At 43.2% G+C, this 13,508-nt stretch overlaps 1 protein-coding gene across 2 annotated transcripts in view; it reads left to right on the plus strand.

The window, feature by feature from the left end:
• Positions 1 to 13,508, plus strand: part of LOC141089275 (uncharacterized) — a 157,122-nt gene that overhangs the window by 72,906 nt on the left and 70,708 nt on the right. For both annotated transcript variants that reach the window (XM_073575577.1, XM_073575576.1), the window contains exon 3: positions 4,429 to 4,664. In XM_073575577.1, the coding sequence (XP_073431678.1) occupies positions 4,429 to 4,664 (236 nt within the window). The remainder of the gene's footprint in view (positions 1 to 4,428; positions 4,665 to 13,508) is intronic.

Here is a 13,508-nt window from a genome sequence, read left to right on the forward strand (position 1 = left end):
GCGGCCGGGTCCTTAAGACCAGCAGTGGCTTCAACGTGCACGGCCAGGTCCATGATGGTCTGGTTGGACCAGTTGGAGTCACAACTAAAACAGGGTACATCAAGACAGACAATTCTTGGGGCCCTACCGACCATCCAGGAGGGAGCAGCCTTCCTAGCAGATGCCTCAGCGGATGCAGTGAGAATGGCCGCCAGAGCAGCAGGTCTCTAATGCAGCTCGCAGAGCCCTGTGGCTAAAGTGCTGGCAGGGAGACATCCAGTCCAGAGCAAAGCTCTGTGCGATTCCATGTGAGGGCGAATATTTGTTTGGAACTGTCCTAGACGAGCTGCTTGAAAAGGCGGGGGACGACAAGAAAAGATTCCCAAACCTTTCGTCAGCGTCCTACCGTCGTCCATTTGGTAGAAGGAGATTTGGCCAGGGGAGAAGGCGCAACTCTTCGCCTGTTAGAGATCGGCCCAGATGGGAAGACAGAAGGAGATGAGGTACGGGCTATATGTTCACACGCTCGTCGAGAGATCAAAAGAGACCAAATCAATGACTAGCAGTTCCCGTGGGGGGTAGACTGTCATCCTTCTTCCCGGCATGGTCACAGATTACGAATAGTGACTGGGTGCGTAAGGTAATATCACCGGGCTTAGGTTGGAATTTACCCAGATCCCGCGGGACACCTTTAAACTAACCCCCTTAAGATCTTCTCATCTCGAACAAGCGGCTTTAGAAGCGGAAGTCTTGAGCCTATGCCAGAAAAATGTCCTGGTAGAGGTTCCAGAAGCTGAAAGGGGAAGAGGGTTTTACTCTCCCCTGTTTCTAATCCAGAAACCTGATAACACATTCAGAACGATTATAAACCTTCGTTCCCTTAACGAGTTTTTGATTAATCATACATTCAAAATGGAGTCCATTAATACAACAATAAAAATATTGTTTAAAGGTTGTTTTATGGCAGTCATAGATTTGAAAGACGCGTACTATCATGTACCTATCCATACAGACTTCCAGCAGTTCCTGAGGGTGGCAGTTTCAGTAGAGGGCACAGTGCGTCATTTTCAGTATAGAGCCCTTCCCTTTGGTCTCTCAGCAGCACCCAGGGTTTTTACAAAGATAGTGGCCGAAGTTATGGCTCACTTACGAGAGGTTGACGTCTTAATCATTCCATATTTAGACGATTTCTTGATTGTAGGAAAATCGGTGGGTCATTGTAAATTCCAGATAGAAAAAGCTAGATCCAGGTTAGAAAACCTGGGATGGATTTTAAACTACGAGAAATCCCGACTCCAGCCCTTTAAAAATACAGAAATTTTTTGGGTTAGTACTAAATTCAGAGACTCAGCGGTGCCTGCTGCCACTAGATTACAAAAGATACAGGAGCAGGTTCTTCGGGCAATTGATAATCCATCTATGACCCTCAGACAGGCCATGTCCCTGTTAGGCTCTCTAACGTCGTGCATCCCAGCAGTAAGGTGGGCACAGTTCCATACCAGACCCCTTCAAAACGACGTCTTGGTTAATAGCAGGGCCCTTGGAGGCTCCTTACAAGGTCGGATGTGGCTAAGCCCCTCAACTGTTAAATCACTGAGATGGTGGCTTGATAGCGAGAACCTAGCGTCAGGGGTGCCCTGGATAACACCAATAACCCGTATTATAACCACAGACGCAAGTTCCTTCGGTTGGGGAGCCCATATGGGGGACACAGTGTTACAGGGACAGTGGGATTCTGATTCTGATCTCATCCAACCAGAGAGCTATTGGCGATAGAACGGGCAGTCAAGAAACTCATTACCTACAGGGCCATCATGTGAGGATACACTCGGACAACCAGGTAGCGGTAGCATATGTCAACCACCAAGGTGGGACCCGCTCCAGCGCTCTGATGCAGATAACAGAACGGCTCCTCCAGATAGCAGAGAGAAATTGTCTATCTTTAACCGCGCTCCACATCAGCGGAAAGGACAACTTAAGAGCAGACTTTTTAAGCCGCAAGGCTCTACGACAAGGAGAATGGGCTTTGAACAAAGATATTTACCACCAGATTGTCCGCAGATGGGGTCAGCCAGAGGTAGACCTCTTTGCCACCAGAAAAAACAGAAAAGAAAGATTGTTCTGCTCTCTGAACCCCAGGGAAAATCCCCTGGCGGTGGATGCCCTCCTGATAAGATGGGACTTTTCTCTGGCATACGCCTTCCCACCATTGAATCTTCTTCCTCTGGTAGTCAGGAAGATCAGAGAGGATCGGGCAAAAGTCATACTGATTGCCCCCTTTTGGCCCAGGAGGACCTGGTTCGCGTGGTTGAGGACCATGTCGGTAGGCGATCCCTGGGTACTGCCGAACCTTCCGGATCTCCTCTACCAGGGGCCAGTCAGCCACCCACAAGTAGCGGGACTTCATTTGACGGCGTGGTATTTGAAAGGTCACTATTAAAAGATAGAGGGTTCTCCAAGAACTTTATTGACACCCTCCTAAAAAGCAGAAAATTAACTACCACTAATATCTATGCTAGGACCTGGAAACGCTTCCTGTCCACCTTTCACTTTGACATCAGAGACGGAATTCCCACGAAACATATTCTGGAATTTCTCCAGAAAGGTTTCGAATTGGGTCTCTCCACAAGTACGCTAAAAGTACAAGTTTCAGCCTTAGGGGCCCTGTTTGCAGGTGATATTGCAAAAGATTATTGGGTAGCAAGGTTCATCAGAGCAGCGGCCAGATCGAGACCTATACACAAAGACAGATGCGTGCCGTGGGACTTAAACCTAGTCCTTACAGCCATGACGGAAAGTCCGTTTGAACCTTTAGATTCCGCCTCACTAAAGATTATATCTCTTAAGACAGCATTTCTGGTAGCAATAACATCCGCACGTAGGGTGAGCGATATACAGGCACTTTCCAGATTGCCCCCTTACACAGAGTTCTTACAGGATAGGGTAATCCTAAGGCCAGATCCAGCATACCTTCCCAAGGTAGCAACACAATTCCACAGGACATAGTTCTACCTTCCTTCCTCCCTAATCCAACCAACCCTAAAGAGCAGAAACTCCAGGCGTTAGATATTAGGAGATGCTTACTGACATATTTAGCAGCCACGGATCCTTGGAAGAAGGAGAACGCATTATTCCTATCCTTCCAAGGTCCCAGGAAAGGATACAGAGTATCAAAACGCACATTAGCAAGGTGGATTAGGGAGGCTATCTCTCTTGCCTACACAGCAGGTGGCGGCCCAGCTCCACAGAATCTGAGGGCACATTCCACTCGGGCCATGGCATCATCCTGGGCGGAAAGAGCTGGAGTATCTATTGATCAAATATGTAAGGCGGCCACCTGGTCATCTCCTTCCACCTTTTTTAACCACTATCGGTTAGACATGGGTGCCTCCTCAGACCTCACCTTCGGGCTAAGGGTGCTGCAGGCTGTAGTCCCTCCCTAAGTTAGTTTACATCTCTGTAATTCTCTCGTGGTGCTGTCATGGGAGTCCGAATAAAGTATTAAGTTACGTACCGGTAACGGTATTTTTCGGAAGCCCATGACAGCACCCTTAGTTCCCTCCCTTGTTCACGTATAGGGGTGCACTCCTTTAGAAGATTGTTCATAAAATCACCTTATGTGGGAGATGGTATAAAATAATTCTGGTAAATAGGGTAGATAGGTTGTATATATCATATGTTGTGTACTAACCATGGTAGCCTCTCAAGCTCTGTAATCCAACTGATGCGTGGGAGAGGTGCCGCCCTTTTTGTATCTGTAGGTTTCATGTTCCTATAGGGCGGATCCCCTCTCTCATGGTGCTGTCATGGGCTTCCGAAAAATACCGTTACCGGTACGTAACTTAATACTTTTTGTAGTTTTCTGAACATTCATTTGTTCTGTTGTACTAGTTTTACCATTGAATTTACAGTGATCATGCTCCATGAAACAATAGTCCTTGCATGAATGTCAAGTATTCGGTGGTTTAGTCAATACTTCTGATTAAAGTGGTGGTCCACTACTGGACAACCCCTTCTTAAATGATAAAGGTGCCTGAGGTTAAAATAAAAATACATCCTTGCCTCTTTGACTGGTTTAGTGTTTCCTGGCAGTCAAATGGCCTTTTTCAGTCTGCAGCGCTCACTTGACATCTCACTCGATACTGTGACGGAAATGTAAAGACTGCAGCCAAATGGATCTGCTCTGTCTGATAGAGATGCAAAGGTTGCAGCACTCATGAACTAACTATGTCCAGTGACTGCTAGGAGACACCTATCTGGAAAGGTAAGGGTGTGTTGTGGTGTGTGGGTTTATTTTTTTTTCCTTTAAACCACTTCAGCATTTAAGGGGTTTTCTGGTAGTGGACAACCACTTTAAACCCAGTGGTTGCCTATAATATATATTGAAATGTTTCATTTGTTTTTGGATGTATTATTTTTTAACTACTCAAACTTCCTTTCATTCTCCAGTTTCCTACACCTTCCACAAGGTCATCGTTCTGATTTGCCTTCACACCACCCTGACACTCGTAGAGTCTCGGAGCCATCCATTGTTCCTTTTGTGCCTAACCCTCGAGTTGGCCGTAGAGTCTCTGAACCATCTGTTACAACTTTGCAGTCAAATCCCTTTGAACATCGGACAGTGCCTGTTCAGTTACCGAGAGAAGACTGGGCACTTGCACCAGAATTTGTACCACGGAATGCAGGTGACATGGTAGTTTTGTTTTAACAAAGCCAGTCTATCACTCCTTGTTTACTTCATTTCTTTAAAATAATGAAAAACTGACTGAAATACTTGAAAGTTGATATCATTGACTGGTTCTGGTTGTGTAAATATGCTGGTAATGTTAGAGATTATCCACCTTCCCTCCCTTTTGCATCTAATAAATTGTGTGCATGAGATCTGCAGATACTGTAAAATTCCTGGCAGGTACATGCAGACATGTCCTTGGTACAGCTCACCGTCTGATGCAGAAGTCAGCTCCACCAGACAACCTCTCAAGCTTGTCTGGGAATTATAACTCATTGAAAGGTATCTGTAGGATTAATCATAGTAAGAAATTTATGTAGGCAAGCATGTAATAAAAAAGTTCAGCAAAATTAGCTTGATATCTAATGTTTTATTCCAGAGAAATTATTTTTTATGTTTAAACTATGAAAATGAGCTGTTAAGATCTACATGCTGTTCAGATGTCCCTGAAATTTATTTTAAAATAAATGGGGTATTACCAGTGTGAGACATGTAATGATTGACTGTCAGCTCTCCTGTTTTAAAAGTCTCACTGGTAACTCCCCTCTTTCATTTATAATAAGCTTTGGAGGCAGTTTCTCAGGCCCAAAGGTTTTAACAGCTCATTTACATATGAGAAAAACATGGATTTCTCTGAAATAAGACCCTTTTGATATCTGCATTTCAGTGTCACTTTCTTCAACTCCATATAACCTGCATGACCTTACAGACAGATTTGGAGGGTTGATCCTACTGACTAACTTTAAACCTAACATCGTTCTATTTCAACAGATTAGATTTTCCAGGACATCCTCCTGAAAACACCATCAGGAGGTTGTCATTCATATCCTTGATGGGGATAGAAACACAGGAGGCTAAAAGGGCACTCTCTCCACTCCTCATTCTTTTCCTGTCCCTGTCAGGGACAGACACAGGAGGTGTTCTCACATCTTCCAGTCGAGCACTATCTCCTGATGCCAGATGCCGGAGGATCAGGATGGGGTCCTTGCATCTCTCCCCTTCATCCTGCAGGAAGGTCCAGAGGCCGATACCTCCCTGATCATAGGGGTCCCTCAGCCTGTTCAGTCAAGCAGTGGCTCCTGGGGTGAGCTGCATCCCCTCAGGGTGACTCTTGGCTCACAGTGGCCATCCCTGTGCGTGGCTCCTGTGCGTGCTAAAGACTAAATGGCACTCCCGGTTATAGGGGGGATGACATGTAGGCCTCTAGTACCCGGCGTGTGTTCCCTCATGGAACACACTTCTGGGATTTTTAAAAAGGTGCTGAATCCTAAATTAAAGGGGGAACTGCCTTTTGACGATTTAGATGGAAGACCGGTGAGACAATATTTTAAATAGTATTTGCAGAGGGGAGCCGAGGTTCTGTGCACCTATAGACTGCCAGCCATGGAAGGAATAAACTACTGGCCAGTCTGATACCTTTGTTGAAACCCCGGTACAACTTGGTTATCTTGGTGTTTTTTGCACACACTGTCCGCCATCTGTGGTATATTACATAGTATGCTCCACTTTGAAGCCCCTAAAAAAAGGTATGATTCCATCTGCACCTAAAAAGAAAGGGTAGAGAAGTGCTATGTGTAATGCTAAACTACCTGATACATATGGGTAATAGCTATGCCCAGTGTATATTGTGAAAGTGGTTAAAGAAAAACATCCCTCCTTTATGAGTGTCATGAGGACATAATAAGAGAGGAGGTTCTGAATTCTGTCACGGAGTTGGTCACCCTGCAATCCTCATGGATTCCTCCAAGGCAAAAAGGCCACGATGGGAGAGATTTCTTGCAACTCTTAACTGGATTATATCGGGTTACACCGACTGAACTGGAGGAAAGCTAAGAATTTGTTGCAATTCCCCTAGAAGAAAGAAAAATCTTTTATCTTGCGAAGACACTGACACACTTATCGGCTGTCAAATATACTATGAAGATGGACGATACTCGCCAGCCCTCCTCAATAGAGTGAAATGTTTGGAAGTTTGAGGAGCCATATGAACAGAGTCTTCCCTGTTAATAAGCATATTAAATCTATGATCCTGGAAGTGTGGGACGACTTAGAAAAGAGACTGATAATCCCAAGAATTTTCATGTCACCCTTTTAACCTGGGGAGGTAAAACTACGGGAATAAATTCCTAAAGTCTGTATCTCTATAGCTGAGATGGCAAAGAAAACTGCTATCCTCTTTGAGGACTTTTCTTGTCTGAAGGATCTGATAAACAGAGGCAGATAGGTTTTTCTCCAAAAAAAAAAAAAAAAAAACATGGGAGACCTCTGCATCATAATTAAGGTTAATATGGATCTTGCCACAAAGGAAGATGCTGAGTATATGGATAGAGTTAGAGGCTCATGTAAGGAAGACATCTAGAGTGGAGATCCTTCAATCTATACCATTACTCAAAAAGGCAACAGGATTCATGGCTCGGTGGAGTAAATTAGATTTGCCACAAGGATTGGGCCCTATCCAACACTACTAGGAATGCAATCTGGCTAAAAATATGGTCGGGGGATTGTCACTCAAAGCAAATTGTGCTCCATCCCTTTTTCTGGCCTTTGAATGTTTGGTCATGTACTAGACACCATGCTAGAAAAGGCCTTTGATGAGAAATAGGGTTTTCCGGAAGAAAAACCTTAAAAAAAAAACAAAAAAAAACTGTCCTTACGGAGGCCTAGGTCCCATCAGAAACTGGAATAAACGGGTAAAGGGAAGACCAGTAGATGGATCTACTCGATGGGAGGTAGTTCTGCAAACAGCACAGGTAGGCAGTGACTCCAACAAATTGAGGGAAGACTCCAAAACTTTCTCAGAGCCTGGACAGAAGTTTCCAAAAACCCATGGATACTTAGACAATAGCAAGAGGATACAATTTGTGCAGATCCCTGAGGGAAGATTTCACCTGACAACTATTCAATCAACCCAGGTCTCAAGAAGGCTACTGCGGACGTAAATTAGCTGGTGGATTCAGGGGCTGTAGTGCCAGTCAGAATGGTTACTATTCGAGCCTATTCTCAATAAAGAAACCTGGGGACGATTATCGCACAATAAAAAATCTGAAGGCTCAAAAATAGATGTGTATCCCACTAGAAATTCAAGATGGAGTCTATAAGATGCCAATTCCTCTACCTTGTGCCAGTCCTTGCACTGGTTACCCATCCACTCCAGAATTCAGTATAAACTTATTACCCTCACCCACAAAGCACTCCATGGCTCAGCACCACCCTACATCTCCTCATTCGTTTCAGCCTACCACCCTACCTGTGCCCTCCGTTCTGCTAATGACCTGAGGTTAGCATCCTCATTAATCAGAACCTCCCACTCTCGTCTCCAAGACTTTTCACATGCTGTGCCATTTCTTTGTAATTCACTACCGAGGTTAATACGTTTAATCCCCAATCCCCACAGTTTTAAGCATGCCCTAAAAACGCATTTGTTCAGACTGTGTGGCTCATTCCAAAATTTTTACCGTAACCAGGTTCCTCGCATCATGTTCTCACATGCTTTATGCATTTAATAGCCCCCTGTGTCTGTTACATATGTAGACTGTTAACTGGTTCATGCAGCAACAGGAACACCTGATTTTTACTCTGGCTGGTCCAAACAATAAAAGCAATTGTTACCATCCACCTTTCGTGTCTCCCCTTTTTCCTTATAGATTAGATTGTAAGCTTGCGAGCAGGGCCCTCATTCCTCTTGGTTTCTGTTTTGATCTATGTGTTTATTGCTATGCTGTAATGTCGATTGTCTGTAGAAGTCCCCTCTATAATGTAAAGTGCTGCGGAATGTGTTGGTGCTATAGAAATAAAATTATTTAAGATCTATAATTCCATTGATAAAATATGGTAATACGCTTCTTTGAGACCTAGCATGCACGTTATCTCGTGCTTATCCTTCCTCACAGCCAGCAGTAGCTAAGATTTGCATTGGAAGAGGAAGGGAATATTCAACATTACCAGTTCAAATGCCTCTCATTTGGTCTTTCCTCAGTGCCACTTTAACCTCTGCCACAAGTTTGAAGATATGGCTTTCCTCAGGGAGCAAGGAATATTGATTGTCCAGTATCTGGACAATTTCTTGATTGCAGAGTCCCCCCAGCAAATAAAGGCCAGTTTAAGGTCAACCATCTTGGTGTTAACTTGGGATGGTTCATAAACTGGGAAGAATCAGTGGCGGGGGGGGGGGCTCAGGTACAAGATCTGTACTTACAGGGTACCTGGCAAAAATCAGATCTTCACAGGTAGTCCAGCTTCCAGGGAGCTTCAGGCAGTCTGGGAAAAGCTAAAGATATGTCAAGTCTAAGGAGCAAACAAATCAGTCCTGTCAGATGTTATCACGACCATGTCCTTCCTCAGACATTAATGTGGACCAAGGCACCACCTTCTACAGGCTGTAGCATGGAAGATTATCCTATGGGCAGATGACAGTGCTAGACTTATCTCAGAAATGAAATATGGACCTGGCTTATGCATTTCTCCAATTGCCTCTAATTCCAGCAGTGCTAAGGAAGATAGAGGATGATCAAGGCAAGGTGATATTACAATTTTGGCCATCAGAAGACGCAGGTTCCCCTTACTGAGAAGTGTCCATAGACTATTTTCCCATCATCCTTCCAGAAAGGCACGATCTACTGGCTCAGTGACCACTACACCATCCTAATGTGAAGCTCCAACAGTTGTCTGCCTGGATCCTAAGCAGTAGATCTTGAGGTCCAAAGGTCTCTGACTGCCTTAACTCTACAGAAAAGGAAACTGGTAACATTGGCAATATATACAAAAATATGGAAAAAATTCTGTGTGCAATATGAGGTGACAATAGAATTCTAGGCCTAATATTCCCAAAATGTTGTAAGTAGCAGAGCATACATGTGTTTGATCAAACTTAATTTGACAGGTGCCCCGCCCCTATCAAAGTTTATCACGTGTGTAACCACGCCCTTCGTAGCAGTGTATCTGATTGCCTCTCATTTTGATATGATTTTTGATTATTCCTAGCATTGTTTTTGATAGTGATTCTCACTTTATATCATATCAGTTAGATTCTCATTTTATATGAAGGGGATACGAGTTTGCTGCTGTTATCAGAGCAATGTATTTTATTTGATAATGGGCTTCTCATTTTATATTTCATGTATTTTATTTGATAGCCCAATTATCACTTAGAACAAGATGAGTCTGTTTCTGCAGCATTTGATATTTTATATCCTTGCTGTGTAAGGCGAGGTGTCCAGTTCACTTGCTATTTTCAGACTTAAATAACAGCAAATGTGAGACTTAAGGCCCCGTTACACATAACGATGTCCCAGCGATCCCACCAACGATCCGACATGGATGGGATCGCTGGGACACCGTTAGGCTGATCACTGGTGAGCTGTCACATAGACAGCCCCTCCAGCGATCAGGACCAGCGAGCAAGCTGGTTTCTAATGTAAATATCAGGTATCCAGGAGCCGCGGCTCTTGGATACCCGCTGTTAAGCTTGGTAAGCGGCGTACACGCTGGTTTCCAAGGTAAACATCGGGTATCTAAGAGCCGCGCAGCTCCTGGATACCCGCTGTTTACCTTGGAAACCAGCGTTGCTGATCGCTGGTCTCTCGCTGCCACACGCAGCGTCATCGTCTGGTACTTCTGTGAGAAGGACTCTCTGCCATGGGCTGCTAGTTCTTAAGCACACTAGGTCCCTCCCCCTGGGTCAAAGGGTGGGCTAATAATCTCCACCCTTTAGCTCCCTGCAGAACTTATTCCCAATATCTAAGAAAGGGAGTAACTTTCAACAGCATGATCGGATCAGGACATGAGAGGTACCAGTGAATGCGGTTTGTTTTTCCTGTCATGTGGAGAGCAAACATGGCCCCATTGGATCGCTGTGGAGGGGCATTTGATGTATCTCAGGTCCCAGAACCCTCATCGCCTCAGGAGTCGCACTGCCAGATGCGCGATTTCCTCAGGGTCACTCGGATATATTTCATAAGTCCATAACTCGAAAGATGTGCTCATAATCCATGATCCTAGGATGGAGCCGGGGCAGCTGGGAGAGACAAAGGACGTGTATTTGTGTCTAGCTGACAGGTATATTCTAATTGAAGCCCCCAGGCGCCTTCCTGCCCCATGCTGATGTGGCTCCTACTTGGCTTTGAAGTTCTGTTTTGGGCCTTATCTCATTAACATACTAAAAGACCTTGCTATTCAACATTGGAGCACTCAATCCTGCTTTGTTCAATATGCTTACAGGCCCTGGGGGGGTGTAGGAGCAGTTAACTCCATCACAATTTCATTGTTGTAAAACAAATACATCTCAAAGACATTTCAATAATATAAAAATTCTTAAAGAATATAAAAGTATTAAGTACAATTAACATACATCATTACACTTCTTACAAAATAAATAGTGTTACAATTCAACTACAACATTTATCCAGTACATTTACATCGTGAGTCACATGGATTGTAGTATTGGTAGAGACCTTTTTTATTTTTATGTTGCAGAGTTCCTTGTGTGAAGACTGAATTGTACGGGTCGCCTGGGATAGCTTCTGGGGTGTAGGTACAGTGTTTCCCTCTTGGATGTCTCCTCAAACAGAAATCTGACATGTGCCCCGCCCCCTATCAAATTGGTATTAAAATGAATTAATGTCATACGGATACTGTAGTGCATTAGTGTATTAAATTGGTTACTGACACAAATCCCAGTAATCAAAGTGAAACAAAGTGCGATATCTTTTATAAGCCAATTGACACGTTTATCAGAATTGTTTCGTTTTTCCTATTTTATAGGGACAATAATTCTTATAGGCTTTTTGATACACCTATTTATATAGGACCATTTATATAGGATTTACAGTGCCAATAATATGTATTCTTTTATTGATAATTTGATACGATAAACAGGACTGATTTTTGTGAAAAGGAATGACACCTTTTTCAGATTAGTTATAATCTTTATTGAACAAAATCAATTACTTTTTATAAAAACGTATGAATAAAATTTATTGTTCAATTAGATTTAATCAGTTACCTCACATTCCTTGAAATCCACAATACACCGCATTTAAAAAATATCAAATCAATTATCACTGAACACTCGCTATTACAATCATATAGATGACGTGGAATTTAATGTATATTCATATTTCTTAATTTATAGCAAGACAATTGATAACTGCTACATAATGAGCCACGTGGATTGTAGTAACGGTGATCTCTTTTTTTTTTTTTTTTTTTTTTTTTTTTTTTTTTTTTTTTTAAAAGCCTCAATGGGCCTTCTTGAGCGATACCTAGTGGGGAGGAGTGTAAAGGACGGATCGCACGGTGTGGTGTGAATAGAGTTCGTGGCTTAGATGTTCCATCAGTGTCGTTCATTGGGATTTTTAATCGATCTAATTGTTCTCTAGTAGTGGAATTACTCACAACAGTGGAGGGCACATTTAATTCCGCCATAGCCTGCATATAAACATATCCCAGCCCCGGGATAAATTCCTGCTGGGCATGGCTCTGAGTTGTTACTCACCAAATCCAGCATGTTGGAGCCGGGAATTAGTTTCTTTTGAATATAAATTAACTTTTGTCATTCCACAATGTAATATTTTGGTTCTGTAACAGTCTGCTTAGTAAAAATTCTGCATTTTTATATCGAGGATTTACATGACTTATAATTTCAATAACATCTGTATTTTTATCACGTTCTGAATTCAACAATTGTTGATCAGATTCAGGAGTGCTAATGATCTTTAAAGTTGATAGTTCCTTAGCATCATGTTTAACATGAGCCAAGTATCTCTGTAGTACATCACTATATTTTTTAATTTTCACATCGTCTGGTATATCACGACGTTGTAAAATCTCGGCACTTTCTCCATCAAGATGTTGGATGACACTCTGGCTTATGTTGGTTGTAATAGTGGGACTTGGTTTAATTTGTTCCTGCTTGGGAACAAGACACATTTTCTCAATATGTTCCATTAATTACTGCTGAGTAGACTTGTTAATATTGGAATCGCAAAACCTAAAAGAGGATCTATAAATCCTCCAGTCTGCTTTAGTAGACAATTCTTTTTCTTTATGCTGTGGGAATTATTACTCATGGTTCTTATAGCTTTACTCCACTTTTAGTTTAGTTTTTTTCTCTTTTAGAAGAATTCGCCCTTTTAAAGGGAAGGTGCCGCAATTTTATATAATTTGCAAAAAAAGAGTAAGTAACAAAACATGTTAAAGCAAATGTTGTACTAACTAGGATTTATGGTTTGTTTGTAATAATGTTTTAATGTAGCCACTGGGCGCTGACCTCTTGATTTGCAGATCTGTGGAGGACTCATACAGTCTGCAAATATGGCCGTCCCTGGACATAGGAGACTGCGGTCGGCTCCCGACCCCACCATGCAGCCTCATTAGCAGAGAACTGGGCACGCCCCTGTGGGCTGCACCATTCACTGCTGTAGGTGTGGCTGGGCGCAATTTTACTGTAGCCCAGTGCTATCTGCTGAGCTCCACTTTCTGCACCGTGCTTCCTGCTCCACTGTCCTCCTGCTCTGTTTCCGCCTCCTCACTCACACACAGCCCGAGTGATCTCCGGTAATCTGACACCTTTGCTTTTATAGTGACAGTGACATATACAGCCCATAGTCTAGTGTATTGGGGGGGCAGTTACACCAGTGTGAGCATATCTGTAATACTGTCTCCTGTGATACTGCCTGCTGAGCCGTGTATCTATTCCTATCCTGTGTGATACTGACTGCTGAACCGTGTATCTAATCCTCTCCTGTGTGATACTGCTGAACCGTGTATCTAATCCTATCCTGTGATACTGACTGCTGAGCCG

This window comes from Dendrobates tinctorius, unplaced genomic scaffold (genome assembly GCF_039654945.1).
Source record: "Dendrobates tinctorius isolate UK_male_01 unplaced genomic scaffold, ASM3965494v1 ptg000045l, whole genome shotgun sequence".
In the NCBI taxonomy this organism is placed as follows: domain Eukaryota; kingdom Metazoa; phylum Chordata; class Amphibia; order Anura; family Dendrobatidae; genus Dendrobates; species Dendrobates tinctorius.